Source organism: Anabas testudineus, chromosome 6 (genome assembly GCF_900324465.2).
Source record: "Anabas testudineus chromosome 6, fAnaTes1.2, whole genome shotgun sequence".
In the NCBI taxonomy this organism is placed as follows: domain Eukaryota; kingdom Metazoa; phylum Chordata; class Actinopteri; order Anabantiformes; family Anabantidae; genus Anabas; species Anabas testudineus.
Genome location: NC_046615.1, coordinates 12,070,108 through 12,093,736, shown reverse-complemented (window position 1 = coordinate 12,093,736; position 23,629 = coordinate 12,070,108). Strand labels below are relative to the sequence as shown.

General features: G+C 42.9%; 1 protein-coding gene across 2 annotated transcripts; it reads right to left on the bottom strand.

The window, feature by feature from the left end:
• Positions 1 to 439: 439 nt before the first annotated feature.
• Positions 440 to 15,291, bottom strand: fam107b (family with sequence similarity 107 member B). 2 transcript variants are annotated; one of them, XM_026365185.1, is made up of 4 exons: positions 15,106 to 15,291; positions 3,744 to 3,915; positions 1,447 to 1,603; positions 440 to 1,250 (listed from the first exon to the last, which is right to left on the bottom strand). In XM_026365185.1, the coding sequence occupies exons 2-4, from the start codon at positions 3,869 to 3,871 to the stop codon at positions 1,131 to 1,133; spliced, it is 405 nt and encodes a 134-aa protein (XP_026220970.1). In that variant the 5' UTR covers positions 3,872 to 3,915; positions 15,106 to 15,291; the 3' UTR covers positions 440 to 1,130. The 2 variants fall into 2 exon arrangements, with proteins under 2 accessions (XP_026220970.1, XP_026220969.1); XM_026365184.1 differs by lacking the exon at positions 15,106 to 15,291 and adding an exon at positions 4,926 to 5,156.
• Positions 15,292 to 23,629: the final 8,338 nt, after the last annotated feature.

The following is a 23,629-nucleotide window of genomic DNA, read 5'->3' as shown; positions in this document are numbered from 1 at the left end:
GTTAACACCCACTTAAATTTAGATTGGCTGGTTTAAATTACTTGTTGGCAAATCTATGGCAACCATTGTAAATAAAGACAAAATACTCCAGTGATAAAGTTTCGCTTCGCTTATCAAAGTGGTTTCAGAGGCAAAGCAGCTGTAGAACAGATCTAGATAGAACTACCAATTAAATCTTTTATGACAGGTGTACGCTTTCAATTGTACTTCCTGGTTGCAACCAAATGCTCTCTTCAGAAACGACGGAGTGGGCTCAAGCCTTACTCTTATTGAGCAAACTAAAAAAAAACTTAAATTATTTATTTTCAATTCTTTTATTCATACAAAACAACAGAATATATAAAGAACAGGTCACTCTCAGTAGGTCTCAGGCCTACTATTGCTCAAAATTGCATTAGCTGAGGAAATGGCATGTTTAAAATAAAAAAAATATATATCATAAAGCAAACGTGAGAGTTTCATACAACCATACACTCCCTTTGTCCTGTTCTGGCTTCATAAACTATGCTGTAAAACAAACTAAAATACAGAATGACTAAAAAGTGTCCTCCCCTATACCTGGGCTAAAAGCTACCAACATAAATAACAAAAGCACATTTGTTTGGCTTTTACATTACACAGCTTCAAGAGTCCATCCAGTGTCCACTTTTTCTTATCGGAGTCTGAAAATGAGGGGGTAAAAAAAACACAACAACAACAACATTGATAACAGGAAAGAGAGAAACAACAGCTTTCTGCGGTGAAAAGAGTGAAAACAGAGGGAATGGAAAGTCTTGTGTGTGTGCGTGTGTGTGTGTGTTTGTTTGTTGTTTCTCCATCAGAACTCATCGGAAGCTTGTTTGCCCTCGTTCGAAGGTGTGTATCTTGTGGCAATTCTGTGTCAGGTCCCTCCTGCCAGGGTGGAGGGGTGCTATGTGCCGCTGAGTGGGTGCGAGACGCAGATGTGAGTACTGGCGGCCCGTGGCAGGCAGACAGAGGGGTATCTTTAGTCTGTAAAGTCTCTCCTCACTGCAGGAAGGAACAGCTCGGTTGGAAAAGCCAGGAAGTTCGTGTTGGGCCACGGTCAGGTCACCAACGTGCACCACAGACAACACATTCTCAGTCAGACCCAGACACCCACGGGGGGGTTTTTAGGTGGTTCGTTCCTCCTCATCCGTCTCCTGCTTGGTCCTGCGAAGGTTGCTTTTCATCTTCACAAACTCGGGGGTGTTCTCCTGCTCCTCCTCAATTTTCTGCTGCTCCAGTTCCAGCTGCAACAACCCAGACGTTGACAAATTCAGATTCACGATTACACAAATTATAGCGGTGATAATGCGTTGATAGCAACATCAATAAAATGCATCTTGTTCCATCTTACTACGTCCAAACCGGGAACTAATAGCTTCTTTGTTTTATCTAGTGTTCAGATGGAGCAACAGAGTGATATTCTCTCTTCCAGTCGTTTACCTGCTCTAGTTTCTGTTGTCGTTTCATGAGCTCGATCTCCAGGTCACTCCTCTTCTTGTGTGCCTCCTGCTCCTCCTTCTGAGCCTTGAGAATTTGTTCCCTCTTTCTTTTCTCCAGGACCTTCTGGAGCTCGGGTTTGTTTTGAGGAGCCAGACCCCTGCGCAGAATCAATCAGTGAAACATCATGTTACTAAAATAAAGCTTAACGAACACCACATGCTAATGACACAGTGCACAGCCCAGGGAGCCGATGACCTCATTCTAGCTCAACGTTTCAGATCCGCACTAAATGTTCTGGATTAAACCACGTCAATCATGTTTCATGAAAATTTTGATTTGACGCCAGTCACAGATTGTTCTACATTTGATAACCTGCACGCATTGGTTGTTAGCAGTGCAATTGACATTCATGTGAAAGCTGTGCTGGGTTGATAAATCACTGAACAACCTGAGGGACTGTTACATAACTGCATTGATGTGTGTAGAAAGAAAAAAAAAATCACAAAGAGGACAGGGACATCTTAGTGAAGTGTGAGCACATCTTGCGAACAGGAGCAAAAATGCCAAATGTTATGTAATGCTCCAAACTCCTCCAGATTACGAGAGAGAAAGGTGGGGGCTGAGGATAAGTCTCGGAGACTATGAGTGCTTAAGACACAGGGGAGTGGAGATCGTGGTGGGAGTCAGCTAGAAACAGTAGAAACCAATAAACAACAAAACCTGTAAAGTATTTGGGGGGGGAGGGGGGAGCAAAACCTCATTATCCAGTATGCTGAACTCCCCTTGTAACAACTCATCTTAGTTTTGCCACAGGTAGCACTGGTTCTCACAAAGAAAACACAGCGTGCCGCCTCGCTGCAGTTTGGTAACAACGTCTTAATTAAATGCATTATTAAATCCTGAAGATTACATAACCAAGCCCGTGATGTTCCAAGGAGTGGGCGTTATTGTACAAGGCATCGCTTTGCCTAAAGTCGCCGCTGTGGTTAAAAAGCCCTGGTTTACCAGACACCGAGGGTCTTACGAAAGCAGAGCGGAGGGTATGACAGTGTGACAGCGTCGGGCTGTTTGCGACCACCTCTCGCAGAAAGGGAGGATGATCAAGGTCACTGAGAGCAATAACTGAGAGGGTGTACTGTAACTACGCTTACACAACCCTTTTTCACTGTGGGCAATGTTTACATAATCGCTGACCCTCGTAACCACGACCCCTCCCACGGGTGCCCACCCTCTAGCAGACTAGAAAGAATGTCTGTTCAAATCCCACACATCAATACCTCCATCTGCTCAAATGCTTCCCAGGCCTGGTGACTGCATTTCTGAAATTCTGAGTGTGTGTGTGTAGGAAGGGTCGCCACAGCGAAGGTAGAGAAGACTGAGAAAGGCCCTCAGCAAGACTGTTTTGTAATCTGGATTACATAAGATGTTTTTTTTCCCCTTTTCATAAAGTCATCCATCCATCCATGCATGCATCCATGCATCCACCCACCCCACCCTCCCCTCTCTCGTCATTGTGACTAATCCACAATGCAGGGCAGCTTTCTATACTTTAAGTGCACGATAGAAGCCCAATAAAAACAAATTCATCTTCCCTAAAGCCCACTGTGTTCATCTCTCACTCTTCACCTGGACATTCACTGTCTAGATCACTAGAAAGAATATCATGCTGTATTTGGACCATCCCGGTCTCATTCCTCATCTTTCTTTAATGCCTCCATCACTGTAAAAGCACATCACTCATTGACCCTGAAGATGGAGCATCACTGCTGTGATGTAACAGCTGTCAACAGCATGTGTGTTCACGTAGTTATTTATAGAGCGAGCTCAATGCTGCTGACGCTGTATGATGAGAGAAAAATTTCGCGTGATCACGAGCTTCAGCGTATCTGTATCCGCTACGCGTACATTGTAATGTGATACAACGCTGCACTTGAGGTTTTATATTATTCTATATGCACAGCTTTACATAATACTGCTGCTGGGAGGCTGGAGGGACAGTGACACCAGCTACTGTGACACTCTGCAGAAGCATCAGTACAGCCTGTACTGATGCTACTAAACCGCTGGAAGAGAGTGACAGGGTTACTGTGTTAACTCATCCTGCACTAGTGGAGGTTAAACTAAATTCGCCTGTTCTGTTTTCTGGAGGAGGAGGAGGAGGAGGGGGGAGGAACTTGATGTCATAAACACATAAGGTGATATTTCTATTTTTATAGTTTTCCTATTGTACTGTATCAAACTTCGGGCTGTCTTTTGTATAAGATTAATTTCTTCCTTTAAGGTAACTGTCCCCTGACCTCTTCTGGTTCATAAGCAGCTCTCGATGCAGGTCCTGGTGGTTACGCGAGGTCTTGACTGGGTTGATCAGCTTCTTTGGTTTGATGAGCTCATCACAGTCTCCCTCCAGATAGTCTGGCTCCGCCATGACACTCCTCCCTGGTGACAGAGATAGACCAGGGTCACACGGATCTGAAAAGACAGAAACAAATGAAAAGGACCTTCATGTAACAACAACGATGACACAGCATTCAGATGCAGCAAAAAGACAAAGACAATTGTGCGTGTGGTGACAGGAATGTCAGTGTGAGGCAGGCAGACTTTTTTTTTTTTTTTGGAACCTATTATTTCTCTGAAATTGCCCTCCTTTCAACTCCTGATATGAGCATCTCACTGATCCTCTGGCATAAGCTGAGTTTTTGATTGGTCTCCATAGTGATGCGAGACTCTGAGCTGGAATTACATAATTGTTCCACACTGGGTGAAGAGGAACATTGTGTCCTCCTGTCAGATAACATAAAAACATATGCAAAATAATGAGAGATGAATCAGGACAGCACAAAGCCGCACCTATCTGTCGGACACATAGTTATGCAAATATTTCCAAAGCTCCTAACAGTGTAAGAATCAACCCCAAAGATTCAGGCCTTGATGTCAAAAATAAGGTGACCTCCACATATTAGCACATACAAGTGGCCATTTTAATGTATTGATGGTGATGATCATTCTGTATTTTAGAAATAGGAGCCAGCATTTTCTCCCTTCGCGTAAATAAAACCAATGCATGCGTGAGAAAAGCCCCATCTCCTCACTCAAAGTTTACCTACTGTATCAAGCTGTTGTAAAACTGAGAAATGACTGGAACTTACAGCAAGTTCACGTCAGTTGTTCAGTCAGTACAAGCAGCAACACAGTAAATAAAAAGTTTTATGGTCTCTGAGAGTGTTCCCCAGCCAGCTTTGCTTTATGATGACATTTCAGATTGCATCCGTTTGATGGCACATATGTTTACATTTCACAGAATATATGATCCATAATTACTAAATGATGAAAATGTGAATCTGGAGAGTTAAACACCTGAAATGCAAACATTTAGCTATAAAGGTGTTCAGTCCTCTTTAATGTGTTGTAACAGAGACAAATGAGACCAACTGCTAAACGCTTCACACAAAAGCACAAAATTCGATCTCGGCACAACTCACCCTGCAGATGAGGAAAGACGGGGTATCTGAACATTGTAGTCATCTTTGCTGTTTTTGATTAGCTGACAATGGATTATCCAGGAAAAGCTATAAAACATGCGCTGTCCGGTTTATCAGTAAGGTGCAGAGCCTCACAGAGGAGAGGTGCTTTGTCCTGCACAGCTGTCTGCTACTGAGCTGCCTCGAGTTCAAAGTCTGTTTTATAGCTACAGTCACACACATACATACACTCGCTCTCTCCCTCTCTCTCCCTCCCTGTCCCTCTATCTCTGCCCCCACCCTCACCTTCTCCTTCCCACTCACTTTCAATGCACATGTCTAGATAAAGAAAGGCTTATAACCAAATGTTCCCTATCACTTAAAGAACAGATTAATAAATGGATATCACACAATGTACTTTATAGAACTAATGGCAATTTACTCTTGATGGTAAATAGTCCTCTGCACACTGCTGTTTTAAGTAAACAGTGAAACAAACAGTTAATCAAAGTCACATGTGATTCATCTCCCACAGCGTGTGGAACGACCTAAATTTACGATATAACAGTTCATAATTCTCAAATGACTGTGATTTTAAGGTGTCTCCTGTCTGCGGCTGAAAACAAAGTCCTGTTTTGGAACTCGAGCAATTCAAAGTGCGATACGCCGCAACATGCTGGGCACAAAGGTGGGGGAGGAGAGTTTCCTCAACATCAAAACATCAACACCTAGCAGGGCATGGGCGCAATGAGTGAACAGCACCACTAGGGGTCAACCTTCTTGCATCCCTGAAACTAAATGTGCCAGTTATGTAACAAAGGAGCCTAAGATAAACACGGTTTGTGGCTGCATACTGCAGAACAAAGAGAGATGGATAGAGAGAGGGAGAGCACAACATAATATATGCTTGATGGACACATGTTGACAAATAAAATAACTGCTTTATCCAGGTTGTGATGCACAGTGATAATGTTGACTAATCCATTCTAATCCCAGATTAGTAACCTTTTAAAAACTGTGGTAAAAAAACAAAACAAAACCTTAAATTCTATGTAGATGATAAATGCATATGATGAGTTAGCGATGTTGTCAACACACAGTACAATGTTAAATTATGTTTTAACCTGTCTCTAGGCACTGCAGTGGCAGCGCTATTCTCAAGACCTCGCTCACAGTATCTTTAAAATAAGCCGCTTTTAACTCTTACCCTAAAAAAAAAAACTAGTTGAGCGTGGCCAATTCATGGTGGCAGTGTTGTGTGGCAGTGCGTTGTACATTTCGAGGGCAGAACATCCTGTGACTATAATCAGAGGGTTGTGTGAGAGCACAAACCTGCTGGTTACATCCAAGGCGGGTTGTGTTAATGCTGGTAGTAGGGGGGTAGAGGAACTTACTGAGTGGCTGTGTTGTCAAAATGTTGGTTACTCTAACACATCTGCTCCTATTTCCTCTGTGCCCCACAGCACAGGGGAAGCGACATAGGGAGTTCAAAGGGCCTACAGCCTCAAATTGGAGCTCTGCTGAAGGACACCTATCCTTAGTAGTTTTGTTTATGTTCTGTCTGGTTTTATGCAGCAGTAAAAAGAAAACATGTTCCAACAGTGGTCAGCATTTAATGCATACCTGTGGATGAAGACTTTAACATGTCCGGGTTCTGAACTATGTGGTCCTGTACGCATCTCTGTGCCAAAATGTGAACGTGAAGCGTGCAAGCATCGCTCCAAGCATGTCACCAGGTGAAACTTGGTTTGTTGTTTGCAAGACAACATTTAGGCTGTTCCAGGAAGCCCATTAAAACCGTTTGTTTATTGGTTTTGGAAACACACCCTCACAGCACACACAGAGGTAAACACACACACACACACACAAAATAATAAGCCTTCTAAAGACCTGATTCTCCAAGATGTCCAGGGCGCAGCATTGAGGAGATTGTTAAAGCTTTCAGAGATAAAAGCAAGTTGGTAAAAACAATGGAAAAGAAAAGAAAAACTGGGTCACATAATAGTCCAGGACAAGAGAAAAGAGAGTTGGCCGAAGACAGCTTCCGTTTATTGACTTTATGCTGTGATCTCACGTGAAATATCACATTTTCGAACCAGCTAGCTACAGGAAATCTACAATCAATCATAGGAGGAAAAATAAAACAAAGTTGAAAAAGAGATGCAGAGAGTTAAATCCAGGTGAAGGCTGAAACTAAACAGTAATATTTCAGTAATATTCCTAATAGTAGGACTAATATCACGCTCACGCACATTATTTTTGCTGCTGATTTCATGTGTTTGATAGTGAATAGAAGTGTGTTTATGTCGAAGTCTTCCCCTGAGTGGTGGGTTGCATTAGAGCTCATACAATAACTTATCTTCGATGGGCTGAGCGCCCGTTCTGGCCAAGTGATTGCATCACTGCAGCACACGTACACAGTTGCATTCATAATACGGCTTCATTTCTCAATTTCCTCCTCAACCGTCATTTTCTCCAAGTCACAGCAGAGAGTATACATCAACCACACTGCATTTAGTGACATGGCACAGAGTATACTCTGGTCAATGCCGACTTACTTTTAACAGTCATGACATTACAACTGTGGGCACTGTATCCGGTTTGCAGCTAATCAGCCCCACATGCAGCAAGCTGCAATGCACTGGTATTCTGACAGCTGTGAATCATCAACATTATGTTGAAATGATGAAATTTGTCCTGTAGCAGCTCTTCTGGGGGATCTAGTCTGATCACACTAAAGGAGCTTCTATGGAAACATACTAATATTATCTTAAACTTAATTTACCATCTGTTCTTTTGTAGTCTGCCTTATCACTACCCACATGCTTTAATGAGCCCTGGACGCCCACAACCCTGTTGCTGGTTTACCTGTTGTCGTTCCTTGGGCATATTGAACTTTTGGCATTATTTAGCACATAAAGAGGAACATGCATTTCTCAGAATTTCTCTACAACTTGAAATGCATGCGTAACTGCATGCTAAGATTGATGCAGCTTTGAAATCACTTTGTACACGTTTGTATACAAATAAATGTAATATGTCCATTTACAGTATATAAAAAAACCCTTTTCCTGGTCTAACCCAACAAAGAAGAGCGCAGATGGGCAGAAAGACTAACGATGAGGGATGGGGAGGAGAATCTAAATGAGACATTATCAGTGCATCTCTTTCATTTCACTGCTCAGGAGACTACGCTATAGGAAAAAACAAGCAATTACAAAAAGTGGATTGTACTGACATGGATGAGAAAATAGGAATAGGTTTATAAACTTGCATTGGACAAAACCGACAGACAGGGTGAAACACATGGAAAGATCCAGAAAACTATATCATGAAAAAACGCCATGGTTTCCCCCCCCTCCATGAGCCATGAGTGGACCTTTTCTTACTGCAATCTCTAAAGTCAGAATGAAGACGAAGAGAGCAGCTGGTGGCTTGGCTCACCCTCTGACCGTCCTGTCCTCCAGTACACAGGCACAACCAGAACAGACCATGCGGAACTCATTGAACCGTCATTGGTTGTGAACACATGGCTGACCACACCCGCTGCATCACCAGTGAGCCAGGATTTAGTTTTCACGGTATCTAGCATGAAGGTTAGGTTCATATGAAAACACTGACATGAGAAACAACTACTTAGTTTGAGTTAGACCGACAACAAAAGAATGAAAGAAAGATACTAATAGTATTTTCAACTTCATTTACCATCTGTTTTCTTGTGTCTCCCTCTTGTCCCACATAGTCACTGTCCCATTCTGTTTTTTTGGCCAGATCCTGTCTATTCCACTCACAGATGGGAGGTCCGCTCCTCAGGAGAATTTGCGTCATTAATACCCCTAAAGCAACCCCCACACCCTACCCTCTCTCTTCAACACACACACACACACACACACACACACACACACACCCTTGCAGTGTGTTATAAGCCGGACAGATCCTGGTGTGCGTCTCCTAGCCTTCCTGTTAACGAAGAAGCCATTCAGCCGTACATAGGGGAGGCCCTAATTAAAAACACATAGATAGATGGGCTTTTAACTGACAGCTGAGTGGGGCAGTGGGGGAGGGAGACCAGGGGCGTACGTGTCAGGGAGTGTGGCAGAAAGTGAAAGAGATGCGGAGCCTGGGAGCATTTTCTTGTGACAATGAGCTCATTTCCTGGACTCCCCCCGTACATACGTGGTCATTTACAGGCCTTCCCAATGGTGACGCATAGATCACAGAGGAAAGCACAGTGACGTGCACGAATCAAACAGCCCAAATACCCACAGTATTTGTTTTCAGTCTAGCACTGTGTGAGCATCTGTAAGCAAAATGTTTCCCTTGAGAAAAGCCTGTGTGCCATTGCAGGCCAAGAAGAGAAGCAACCACTAGGATGAGACAAAATATGACCACCACGAATTTGTCAGAAGCACTGTCTGTACACAATGAAAAGGTCAACTGCTATCATTTGTTTACAACAAGTAAATCGCTTCAATTTATATTTAAAAGCTAAAGTAGGTTATGGGAGGATTGGAGGGAGAAACTAAGAAGAACAGAGAGGAAAATGGTTTCTTAGAAGTATGCTGGGATGTTTTGGGGGTTGAGATCTGTTTTGTATTTCCTGTCTTGAAGTAGGGGGCCTGGAACAGAGCACAATAGGAGCCGAAAGAATTTCTGGGACCTCAAAATGTACTGACCTCCAAAAGCACCCGCCCCACTCCCACTGTATGACGAGGTCACTAGGGAGATGCAGGGGTGTGGGAATTTACAATCTACGTTTTTTTGGGGTTCATAAAGCACAGATGCTCGTATACGAGCAAGCAGGCCGCGCGAGGACGGGGTCATGTAACACAACAGTGTATCATCTGAGGACAGCACAAGCTGTCTTGTTTTAACAAAATAGTTCATGTGCGGAGCTTTCTGTGGTTTAAAACCTTGGTGTCGTTCAGTTAGCACTAGGCAGCTCCGCAGAGTGTCATGATGGAAAGTCAACACCCAAAATTACTATGACAAGTATTATTGAATTATTAATATTGAACGGTTCTCATCTTTCTGACGACCCAAAGCTAAATGCAGATACATCTTTTTTTCTTTGTCTACACTTACTGTTTAAGTCAGTAAGCTCAGTACATATCTAAAAGTTCATTTAAACGAATTTGAGCATTTTTGAGAATTCAAAAGGAGTTGTTCTTTTTCTCTCTTAAAGCACCACTTCCTAGACTGTTGTGATTGGTTGATCCACTACACATAACAATGTCCTACACCTGCACACCGTAATAGTGTGTCCACTTATCTGTGAATGTGACTACCTGCAGGTCACACTAGTGCTGTGTTCAATTATTTAAATGTCTTTTGGTCAAACCAAACAAATTATCATATTGCTTCGGAAATGATAATATCGTAGCTGTACTTCTTCAAATCTGTGTGTGTGCTATGTTTTTCCTGTCTTGTCTTGCATCTGTGTGATAACCACTGTGGCTGCATTTGGTCTTGTCTGATTATAGTGTGACCATATCTAGCGTTTAAGAGCTAGACTGCAATATGAGCAGGTATCCAGAACTGTCAGTGGACATGCCCTGACTTGATCAGATGAACCGGTTGTAGTTAAAATGTCAACAGTAACTGATGCTTTTTACGGTTAAGATGAAGCAAAGATGGAGCAAATTGATGGTGTTTAGCTGACATCTCTCCTTTTGGAGTGACGCACGCCTGGTTTGACTGCGAGTCTGTGTTCAGCTCCAACTGGAGTTATTTCACGAGGCTGCTCGTGCACAGTCCTGTCGCCACATGTTTCGGGCCCTGGGCTGAGGCAGATTACACGAATGAATGGGATGGATTGAAAAAGCACAGACACCACTTTGAGTCATGCTGTGGGAATGTGATGAACCTGCAAAGTGATTATTCCTTCGGGCACACGACAGCATATACGTGTAGGGGCAAAAACCCAGCCAGGGGCGGTACTCATACATGTTTGAGTGACAGTAACATTTTGATGGGCACATGTGCTTTTCTCTAAAAGGCTCAAATCAAAAGGGCTGACTGACCAAATTCTGAACACATGTCCTCAATAATTGTTGAGGGGGTACAGTTTAGGGTCACACCTGTCAGTCAAATACAAAAGGCTGGTCTATACTCTCCCACAGCTGACTCTGACACATGGCCCTGTATGTATATGTATAGACCTTATGTGAACAGGTGGACTGAGACACCGTCTCACAACACATGCACAGACTGTTCTGCTACACAGACCCACCCTGAGAACACCAACTCAACACTAGACGGAGCACGTGTATGTTTCCTGTGGCACCTCCGCACCGACGTGTAAACACGCTCCAACATACTGCACATCTCTCACCCGCATCGCCAGTTCCTATCTATTTCGCTTGTAAAAAGCCATACAGTAAAAAGCCACAGCCGATTTGTGTGCAAAGTGCTGTTCAGTCATAAAGGGAAAGTCTTTGTTATGGCTCTACTGTGTGTTCCAGTTCCTAGATTCAAAGCTTTGTGCTTTACTGCTGTTTTTCCCCCTTAAAGGGATGAGTCACGCCCCTTCCTCACCGTCTACTGGCTGAGCCCAGCTGGGAGCTCTAATCTCATTGGCTGGGGGGGGGGGGGGGGGCACTACAGGGAGGCTTTGGGAGGTTCTCCTTTGTTTACATGCTAGTAGAGAAACCCCCCAATAACAACTGTTACCTTGGGAAACCAGACGATCTTTATCCAGACAGACACGCAGCTTTAAGTACATGCACACACGGATAACCAGGTAACCAGGTGCCTAAAATCAGGCCGAGTGATGAGTCTTTGTTTTCCCTGATGCTTTGCTTTATGTCTGACATGACACATCATACAGTATGGAGATGCATATTTTCAGTTGGGACAGTAGGAAACAAGGTTTCATTGTCTGATGAAACTTTCCAAAGCCAGTACAGGCATACGTTTTGAAATCCCCGTAGGCTTTAGTCAGTAACAGACAGAAGTGGCTCTGTTCTTCTGTGAGTGTAAGTTCCTGTTTGTGTTTTGTAATAAGACAGGATCATATGTCTTAATACTGACTTGCAAAGAGCTTGATCCAATTCATGCAGCTGAAACTCCCAACGTCTCTATACTTCATCCTAATAAGCTGCAAGTAGGAAGGCATTTAGAGGCTCCGTGTGTGTGTGTGTGTGTGTGTGTGTGTGTGTGTGTGTGTGTGTGTCTGCCAACCACGACTACACAATGGTCAGTACAGTAATGGTGCTTTATTGTGACTGAAGCTCGAACATAACAGCAGGAAAATCAATGGGTTTCTCTGAGAAGTTAAGTCTGCAGGTGTGTGTGTGTCTGTCCGTCTACTTCAGACTCTGGTCGGCACGTACTCCACATCTTATCTCTCTTTTATGAGTGAATCAACATGAAGTCCTGAGGCTGCTCAAACAAAGCAAGTCAAACCTTTGCATGTCTGACTTTCATATGAACTGACCCCACCAACCACACACACCCAACACACACATGCACACTCGCCATGTCTGTGTCACTCTATCAGGAAACTCGATACCTGAATCGTGACATAATATAAAACCATGGAAAAAAAAAAAAAAACCCAGCACAGTGTACACTGTTTTTTCTTTTGTCCTATTGTATGATTCTGTGATTACATTTCATAGTAATATTTAATTCAGCCTGCACGGAGAGGGGCAGTAATTCACCTAATGGTTTTAACTAACTGGCCAATACGATCATAAAGATGCAGCCGCTGTCCAAACTAATAAAAACAAGTATAGAAAAAAATGTGATATTTTACATTATGGATAGAAAGGATGTGCTTATTTGACTGTTAAACAAAAACTACGGATTAAGTTTGAGCCAAAGTAAATAATATGATTCAAACACAAGAGTGTGTTGCGCAAGTCCTAAACCTGTTAAGGCTGTACTGGGTTTTAGCTGGTGGTGATGTGATTAATCTAGTTAGTAGAAGGTGTCTAAAAGACAGTCATACTGTTTCCTGAAACTAATTTTTTTCACAGATTAATATTTGTTTCATAAATGAGTATTAATCATAATGTTAGTAAAGGTGCTTTTTGTCTTTTTGTTTTACTATAAACCCTGGGTGTCATTTGTATTTTACTGTTTTTCATAAGTCCTACCTCTGCCAGATTAACACAGCTGTATTTTGGGTTGTGTGGCTGTGACTGTTTCAAGACAACGCTGAACTTTGCTGGGTTTCAGAAGTTCTGCCTGTTCTGTTAAATTAAAAAAAAGGTGGTTTGGAAGAAAACAAAGTCCTAAAGTACGGCGAGGTAAAAAGTACGGATGTAGCATCAATGTTAGAAGCCAAATGTGCATCTGAACACGGCGCTGAACAAATCAACGTTTCCCAGAAGGACAAGTGTGTTCCAACTCAGTGAACCTCATTCTTTACAAAGATGACTCATAACAAGGGAAATACTTTTGAAAAATGTGCTACGAGGTAGTCTTTCACTACCAGTAAACAATAAGAAGAACTAGTAACACATTCTGACTATGAATTACTGACACTACCACAGTGTCTTGTGTGGTGTGGGTCTTAAGGATTAGTGCGTTCTGCTTAGTAATGAAGATTTTATACCCACAGACATAATACTGTCAACACACTTGAGGTTGCCAGTTGTACCCGTCCTGGACACACACCTATTCCTGACCTAGATACCTTGATATTCTTGAGGTCAGGCTCAACCTCAGGGGACTCCGATTCTATAATGATACACGCACCAGAGCCACTAATGGACACGTGCAATTATAGAATGGAAACCTAGACATTTCATTCACATATTTAAATTCCAGTGAGTGCAATAATAATGGAGCAGAGAGCATTCCAGCTGTAACACCCACACACACACACACACACACACACACACACACACAGTGACAGCATCGGCCCTTACGGGAAACAGAAGACAGCAAGACAAGCCGAGTAAGAGAAACAGGAGAACAGAGGGAAGGAGGGGGTTCAAAGATCAGAAAACAGATGTAAATCGTTTAGCGAACTCCTCTCCAAATGACTAACACATGTGCGAGAAACTTTCCTCTGCCTGCACACATACCCACACTCTTGAAAGCTCTGTCCATACACAGCCCAACACACTGCCACCTGCTTGTGTCGCTTCCCCACTCGCTATAAGAAAGATGATCTAAAATTAAATGACCTGATCGCGACATGATAAAAGCGGCTCGGTTGGTGTATTAGCTGGATGGTTATTTCACCTCCAACCAGCAAACAAACACACATGTTGCACCAACACTGTGGCTGGAGTTGAGTGTGACCTTATTTGTTTAACATCTTGTCAAAGTTTGACTGAAAGTATGAGAAAAAAAACAAAATCCCCTATCCAACGTTGGCAGAGCAGCAGCAACTATGCAAAACGACACACACTTTCTTGAATGACAGCTAGTGAATGTGCCTGATGACAGCAGCAGGGGCCAGTGTGTCAGCTCTGACTGAAGCCATGTGCCTTGACACAGGAGGCTTTTAGTCATTGCTGAGCTATTACACACAGGATCTCACTCACGAACTAAACCTAAAACCAAACTGTTTGTCTCACATTTCAACAGTAAAGGGTTGTGTTCACATGTCTGTGGGGGATAACTAAGAATAAAAAGAAAGAAGAGAGAGAGAGCAGGTTCAGCTTGTAAATCCCCACGTGGTTTACATTACAAGTATACATCTCTATATGTTTCAGGAGACCTGTGCAGACATAATGCCAACTGTAATATCATGTGAGGACAGCGCGTAAAGTCTCCAAACGTGTCCTGTGGATCTCAGACACACTCGAAGTGACAAACCCTGATTTTTTTCTATATCTTCTATTCTTCTGCTAAATCACACACTGGTTTTATAAACCTCCCTGGATATTAGGAGCCTGCTGCAAAACTAAATGTGACTGTAGCCTGACGTTGCTGTACAGCGCTCCTCACTGTCCCGTCCTCATGCGCTACAACAAAAGGAGACAATGAAGCAAGAGTTTGTGTTTTGCAGCCTCATTCTCTCTCTCTGTGTCTCTCTCCTCGTTTGTTTCTCTGCTCCCTCGTTACTTTTCAGGTTTTTAAACCCAAAGGAAACCTGCTGCGTCTGACCGAGCGCGGTCCACAGCCGGTTACAGCGTGCTGCTTTTGTTAGTACAACCTCACTAAAAAAAAACAAAAAAAACAAAAACACACACACACTCCAGACACACACACACACACACACACACACACATCCACCTACCTCAAAGTCGACCCCGACGCGACTTCTCCAACTAAACTTGTTCAATATTTCAAATGAAGAAGTGGATCAGGGCGCATCGGTGCGTCTCCGGATCCCGTCTTGGGGCTGAGGTGTGTCCGCCCGACTCTGCTTTATTTGGAAAATATTGAACAGCTCCACAGCACACAAACACTCAGCAAGCACCCATAGAAAATGTAAATGTAAGCCTTGGGTGGGAGGGGTGGGGGTGACGTCACGCGGCGCCCCTCCTCCTGTCCGCTGAAGCTGCGGGGACTCGGGGAGGGGCGTGGTCAGGCATCCAATGAAACCTGATATAACGTGGTTAAAGGTGTTAGAATAAAGTTTCATATGGATTATTTTTATCCCCTGAAGTCACATTGATTGTGTCTGATAGGCGATGATAATAAAGATATATATATATATATATATTATATTTATAGGCTGCATCCAGTGGTGGGCTACTGCACAAGCATTTAGTAGTAACATGTAAACAGGTAAACTAATATCAACAGTTCCTCTTTCCCTTAAAGGTGCATTAATGAAAACAAACCATTACTGTGTTGGATCTGTCTGAACTCCCCCCCCCCGGCTCGATAAAGCAGTTTAACACTTTTCAACTCACTGGTTTGCTCTCAGCACTTTATATTCACTGCTGCAGCTCGGAGTTGTTTTTAAGCAAAAAAGCTCTGTTAAACTGTCCGATGGGAACTAGCGGAGACCAAAACATAGCTGCTACGTCAGTGATCATGCTGCGTTTACAGTTTGTTGAGCTGAACTCTTCATTGAAGGTGTTTACAATGAATGAAATGTTCACAACCACGCCTGACGATTCAGTTTGGTTCTTTTTGTGAAGAGCTGAGGAAGGTGCTAACAGCAGTCGCTCCTGTACTCCAGATCTTTTGATCAGTCTTTGCTTTGATTAGATCAGTCCGCTGCCTGTTGTTGCTGCAGACAGAATTTGTGATGAAGAGTAATCTGCTTACTGCTTATCCATCACCCTTCTGTTGAATGAGCCCACAAAACCCCCTGGATTCATGAAGATCTGTTGGTTTGTGTTGCCTTGCTTATTTCAGGGGGCACACAGGCTTTCCTTGTAGATGACACTGAGTTTCGTCTCAGCTGGATAAAGATCAAAGTGGCTGTGCTACAACGCAGACTTACTGGAAACGACATAGAGAGCACATAATGACTCTGGCCTGATATTTAAATATGTAAAAGTTGTTGGGCTGCAAAAGTAAAACATTCCTAAGGACCTTCTCATCATCGGAGAGATGTGTGAGTAAGAGTGTTGAGCTGAACAATAGGATGAGTCACGAGAGAGGGCTGATACAGAGGACACTCCCTCCAGAGACCACCACACACTCCCGCCGTGCAGGAAACAGATGCATACCCACTGTATGCATGCACAAAAAGCAAAAGTTGATTTACAGGTTAAGCTTTAGTGAAAGATGATATAACTCAAAAAACCTAACCATGAGAAAATGAATTAGTGTATTGGCCTCTGTGTGGACGGATACTATCTCAAATGTGTCTCCTTACTGCCTTAACAATGACTGAAAACTTTCACTGTACAGTAGTAAACTAAGATCATTTACTGTCTAAGTAAATAGGAAGAAAGTACTTCCTCGGTACCATGGCGACAGGCCTGTTTCTGTGTAATAACTTCTCTGATGATCTGCAGAGATAGCGGAAATTATTATCAGCCGTTGTCATTTCAGGGAACTTCCATGCTTCTTCTGAACTACAAGTGATGTGTAGAGATCCAGGTGAATAGCCACATCGCTGAGGCACACCCAGACAGTGGTTTGACAAGCGAAAACTCTGCTGTAGAAAAGACACAAAGCAATAGGCAAAAACCACTGTGCTCTTCACACTGATGAAATGTAAGACGTGTTAGTTCACAGCTCTGCGCACAGTGCCCTACTGTAAATAAGGGCTGACTGGGTAGTGCAGACACACTTGTACAGTAAAGGCCATGCTGTTGCCTCTTCCTGTGTGAATATGGGTGTTTGCTCTCTCAGTGGTCACTGCCTCCAACATTCACTGCCCTTCCTTTTCAGCTCTATTTGAAGCCCGATTTCTAGGACAGATGTTTCTGTTAAAGTCTCAGGGGTTCCCACAGTTCTTGTGTGTGTGTGTGTGTATGTGTGTATGTACGCTTGCGTGTGAGGCCCCTTGTTTTTTGTCTTCATCAGGCCTCCAAAGGCCTCCACTTTAAACAGGATATGATTATCTGAAAAACCATGGTGACAGGGAGACTTTCCGGTAAGTGTGGGCAGGTCTTACAACTGATAATAGTAAATCTCTTGCTCGTGTCCAGAGAAATCCAACTAAATGACAACAGAAAGTCTCTTCACTGTGCATGTGAAGTCATGCTCAACACCATGCTAGTATAGGAAAGGGGGAGATGGTAAATAATTGGCTGTAATTGTAGTGTACATAAACACCTCCCCCCACGTGTGTGACCTACTTCTGAGTGACTGGAGGGTTTACAAGAGCAGTACACCCACCATATGCTAAGGCAGTGTGTGTTCAAAAGCCGTTGGCTAAATTTGAGATACTTGTTGAAAATGTCTCTTTTTTTTTTTTTACATCAAGCCACTATTTTCCTCGTTCTCCCTCACTAATCCCAAACATACTTAATGCATTCTTTCCACTCTGTGTTCTCCCTCATGTCTGACCCAGGGCACACAACCTCAGTGCCTCCAAATGAGTAACCACGAGATAAAAACTGCAGAAGTCAGAAGTCATATTCCACATTTATATGCAGGTTTTAAATTTTAAATCGGCAATTAGGACACTGTAAGCAACTCTGACTTGAATTGTCAGCCTATATGTGGTTGCATGCGTGCACAGGCTTTACAAAGAAGGCGTGTGGAGGCTGCTTGTGAAGCTTTAATAAAGCTGGGGGATTTTTCTAATAAAACCCGAGCGACGCTCCTGTCTGGATTGGATGCCTGTCTGTCTATGAGATGTGTTCCCCAGTTCTGGGGGTAACATAATGCGTTCAAGCTTTTTCTGCCTTACCCTTCTTTCCCTGTGAAAGTTAAGCTAATTCAATCACTGGTGGATGACTCACACCACAGTGTCCCTTTTCTGCACAGTTCCATAGACACACACACACACACACACACATAGACATGGAAGCTCGCGCTTCCAAACATGCACACGTGTGCCATGGATGAGGTTTGTCAGGTCACTGCTGCGTCAGCCTGCACTTGTGAAATCATTAGCCTCTCAAACTCTTCCCCTGTCTGGCTTTCACTAGTCAGTGCACGTTCATGCTGTGTCATTCTCTCTCTGGCTATTTTCTTTCTTTTTTTTTTTTTTTGGCATTTCTCAATTCTGATGTGTCTTTTTGAAAACAATCCAGATTCTTTCTCTCATCTCATTTATTGAATCGAGATAAGGGAGACATAAATGATTCCTGTGACAAGTAGATGTAATTTTTAGACTGTCTGTGGTAGAGATGGCAATGGAACGGTTTTTGTCTCATTTTCTACTTACTTATTATTGGTTATGCTTTATTTTCCTCTTTTCTGTCTCCCATATGAGACAAAATAAGAATCTGACCACAACACAAATACATTACAGTAAAATCAAAAATGCCTCACTCAACCGTAGCAGATGAGCAAATTACAGACTACACCCCATTTCCTGCATTTGCATGGCTGCGTGTGTGTCGATGTTTGCATGTGTTTGAATGTTACGCATCTGAACACATGCAAAAAGCTGAAGATACAGTAATTTAACTGCAGTGCTTGGATGCCGTTGCTGTGGTTGTTATTACTGGTCAAGCCACCCAGATTTATTAAGCTTTGCTGTACAGAGCCTTTCCACTTAGCCTAATGACTGCCAACAAGAATGAGAGCAGATGGTTCTGTAATAGTACTGCAAGGGAAAGATATCCACAGAGCTCGACCGGTGCCCACTGCTTACCATGTCTATTTTATCACACAGGCTACAGGCAGAGTACATTTTTGTATGTCTGAGATACAAATCTTTGCAATAGATTAGACTGATACACTTGTTTACACTATTACAAACATATAGTCTCCTTCTCCATGGACATGATTTAGGCACTATATTAGCCTTGTACAATTTGTAAACACTGAGGAAAAGTTGACTTTATACCTAAGGATGTGCAAACAAACGGTATAAACAAACATAAATAATCCTCTACAGCACTGACGTAAGCATCCAGGTTTTATACATCACCGAACGCCATAGTTGATCATGAACGGTACATGAAGAAAACAGAAAAAAAATAATAATTCAGGTCGAATGTGGGAGGTGGGCGGGCCTGGGTAAACCCTTACAGGAGACACAAGCAACATAGCATGCATCAGTCCCTTCCTCTGTCCCTTCCTCTGTCCTGTGTGTGTGTGTGTGCGTGTGTGTGAGTAAGCTGAATAAGCAGGATTTCTAACACAGAGAGCAGGAAGGCCCTTCCAACAACACACACACACACAGTGACCACGGGAAATCAAGGTCAGTGTGACAATTGTGTGCGTGCGTGTGTGTCAGAGAGAAAAGCACAGAGGATGTTCTGTACTTACGTTACTGCCCGGTGCATCGTAATCTCTCCCATTTTATCAGTGGTGAAGAGGGGACAAAAGTGTGCCTGTATTGTTTAAATTCCTCTCACTGGAATAAAGAGACCTCTGTTTTCAGCCTTACAGTGTTCATTGTGCTGATGTGACAACTCTTAGAGAGCCACATGTGGCAGGCGTTTTTTTTTTGTTTCTCTCTCTCTGTATGTGTGTGTGTATGTGGCCCAGAGGGACAGCTCAACATGTTAAACCTTTAAGAGCATCTAAAACGCGGGACCTGGCTAGAAAAGCATTAATGGACATTAGTAGGGTTTTGTTAACCTATTTTTCCTGCCCTGCTGTTCCATTTTCCGAAATGGGAAAGTTGCTCCTGAAGGATGCTGTGTTATATACAGGGAGTGAACATAACAATAGCAACCTCTTACAATATTGTGAAGTCTAACACCTGTTTTTAAACTTTAAAATTTTTGTTGTGGCAGATTCAGTTAAGGCTGCACTTTATAAATCTAGTTTATCGTGACATATCAGAAGTGGGCTTTGCTACACACTCCTGTCAACTAGCATACACTGATACACACAATGCAGACACACAATCCCATTATCAATCAGCCACTCCACCTTGACATCCTGGCAAGGTGAGGGAACATCCACACTCAAAGTCATGCACACAGAATAACCACCTCTTCCTCTGCATGTGTATTTTCTACACATGGACAAAGAGAAGTCTCCCTCATCACTCATAAATAGACAAGGAATGGAACAGAAATTCTTTTGTAATGACACGTTTGACATATTAAGGGTACAACCGTGTGAGCCAGGTTGTTTCCCCACAATCAGAGTAATTCCTATGTTCCTCTCCGCACAAAAATGAAAGTTGTTTTTCCACCAGCTAGAGCCAGAACTTTTTCCGTTTCAAAATCTGCACCCAGCAGTCCCAGCGTGAATGAGCTGGAGGTGAAGATGGGAGCAGAGAGAGAGAAAAACAGGAGGAAGCTTGTGTTGTTTTCCGTGTTTCCATTTTACCTGATAACCCTCCATCCTCTGTGTCTCTACAGTCCGACCTGTCAGACACCTTTTCCTGGAATTCTGACTCCTCAGAGGACTGTGTGGGAAGGGAACACAAAGGGATACTGTCAGTCACTGTAAGGTCACCAACGAATAACAAACACATAAATCTATTAGGAATGACCAATCACATGTCAGTGAACATTATTGTAAAAATGTAAAATGGTGATTCAAAGGCTTATTTCAGACATAATAAAATAGCAGAGATAATTAAATATATGTAGTTATACACAAAGACCTACACCCAACGATAGAAACACAGCACAAGTTCCCTTCTCACGTGTGAAATACTAAAATGAAGTTTTACAAGCCAATAAAAAATAAAACAATGTCACACATTCTACCAATGAATACTGCCAAGAGGAAGTCATTTAGCTTTCAAATGTGCCCTGATAGTGCCGTAGATGGTCAAAGGAATCTGGGATTCAGGGCTTATCAGCACAGTGTCGGTGCCAACAAAACAAAACAAAACAAAAAAGAAAACAGGTGGGGTATACGTAAGTTCAGCTCAGATGGTAGTTTGAAGCCATTGTTAGGAGAGACAGTGATTCTATAGGAGAACATTAATGTCCCTTTGAGCTTTGTCAGTCATTTCAGACCAACTCTTCTATTAGCCTGATATGTGTTGAGTAATCATTTACTACGGTGTATCATTGGGTGTGTGAGGGAGCAATACTGAAGAATTTGTATGATTGTTGTACGACATTCCTTTCTAAACCATATAATCATTGCACCTGTGTGCGTGTGTGTGTGTGTGTGTGTGTGTGTGTGTGTGTGTGTGTACTTGTATTGTGCTGAATGCTCAGAAGTGACACTAGTTTCTGCTCTGGATAAAGGAAATGTGCCATAAACACGTCCGGCTTCACGGGAGGGGTCAAAGATAAATACACCAACTGTATTATCACACACCAGAATGTGTGTGTGTGTGTGTGTGTTCTGTTAATTATGCTCACACACAATAATTTCTATTAGTTGACAAACAGCGCATGCTTTTCATATTATGCCTGTCATAAAGTAATATTTTTGCATTTGGCCTCGAGGCTGCTTCATAGGGGATTCATTTGCTTTCCTTAAGAATAGGAATCACCCAAGCTGACTGGTCAACTGTGAAGGAGTGTCAGTGCACATGCTCATGTCATGTCTGCTCCTCAGCAGTCAATTAGCCTTTCTTTGAACCTTCTAGCAAGATCAGACTAAAAAACCAACCTGTGTGTTAGATGTCACCGATGTTTGCTTTACCAGAGTACACATTGCGACAGAAAGTTAGAAACATGTTCTTGAAAAACACCCTTGTGCAACTCAATCTGACACAACACAACGTGGGTATGCATGGGAGGGGGGAGGGGACGGTTCTATACGTTCACAGTGCTGTTACCCTGGGAGTTGTCCTCTAAACACATATTGTGCTGTTGGCCATTGAGTGGTTCTGCTGTAGTTTTATTGGGAGGCTGGCATAAGGCAGTGAAAGCGCTGCTTTCCACAAACTGTTGAATAACAGTTCTGGTTGGTTCATTGTTTCATTCTTCTGCAGTGCTTCTCTTAACTTAGACCATACCAAACTTACTGTTCTCTAGATTTATACGATTAACCCAACAGATGTCGAAGCATCTGGTAAGCTGCCCCTCTGTGGATGAAGCAATCAACAGTGTAAATTCTAGGATTCCTGTTAAAACCCACCCCTCCTCCTCCTCATTCTTCTGCAGTTCCCACTGGTAATCAGCATTATTGATCCGGGCCCAAGGACATGACTTACATAACGTGTCATCGTCATTCTTGAATAAGGAGGGAAATCTTGTGCATGTTACAGTAGCTTTTGCTTGAGACTGGAAACAATACGCATGTTCGCCAGAACAAGAACACACACGTAAACACAGACACGCACAGAAGTGTTTATAGAGCGCTATAAATGCTGTTGAACAGCTTTCGAGGACACATTACACTGACATCCTATCTAGTCACCCAGCACTCTCACTGCAAAGTAGCTGTTTGAGTGCACGTGTGCGTTTTAAATTTCACAGTTTTCTGTCCATTGATAAAAAAACAATTGTTGTAGTGATGAAACATGAATACATTCTCCTGCCCTGTCAGAAGGAAATCAGCTCCTGCTTGCTGCAAACCTCAAATGTGATTAGATGAACAAGGTTATTTGGGTTCTACCACCCCCTTGTGGATAAATAATGTATTACAATAAATCTAGTAGCTACCAAGTTAGGAAAGAAACAGTTTATACTATCTGTAAAATATTAACCAGTTAAGAGAAATGATTAACTTTGAAATAATAGAATATATCACTCAAAAGCAGAACATACTGAGCACAGTACCTTGGGTTGTCTGATAATAATTGAGGGTCTAGGGATTTGAGGAAATTTCAGTTGCAGCTCTGGACTGCATTCAATCTCCAGCTCATCGTCCTCTGAGCTCTGGGAGAAGCTACGGCGGGGTGGAGGTGACTCAGAGAATGGGTCATCATTTTTGTTCTGCGGGCGACTGATGGAATTAGAGCTGGTGCCATTCGCGTTTCTGGTTCTGGTGGAGCAGCTGGAGATAGAGCTCACTGTCCTCTGTTGCTCCTGTGGGATGCCAGGTAAGGGTTCTGGCTGAAATATAACTGGATCCTCTGCTTGAAGCCCATGGTTATCTCTGCTTTGCCTCGAGTTGCTTGGCTCTAGAGAAGGGGTTGAATCGGCGTTGACATCTGATGGATTACCAAAACAGTGGCCCAGAGAGGAACAAGGCAGCCCGTGCATGCTGGTAGATGTAGAAGACGTTCAGTACATAATCACATACTAAAATAGAGCGTGAGCAATTGATTAGACATGCACATCATGTCCTTTAAGTGAGATGAAGACAAATGTGCTAGACAAAAATAATCCTTTCCACTCCTGAAATAAAAGCCTCTTCTCCAG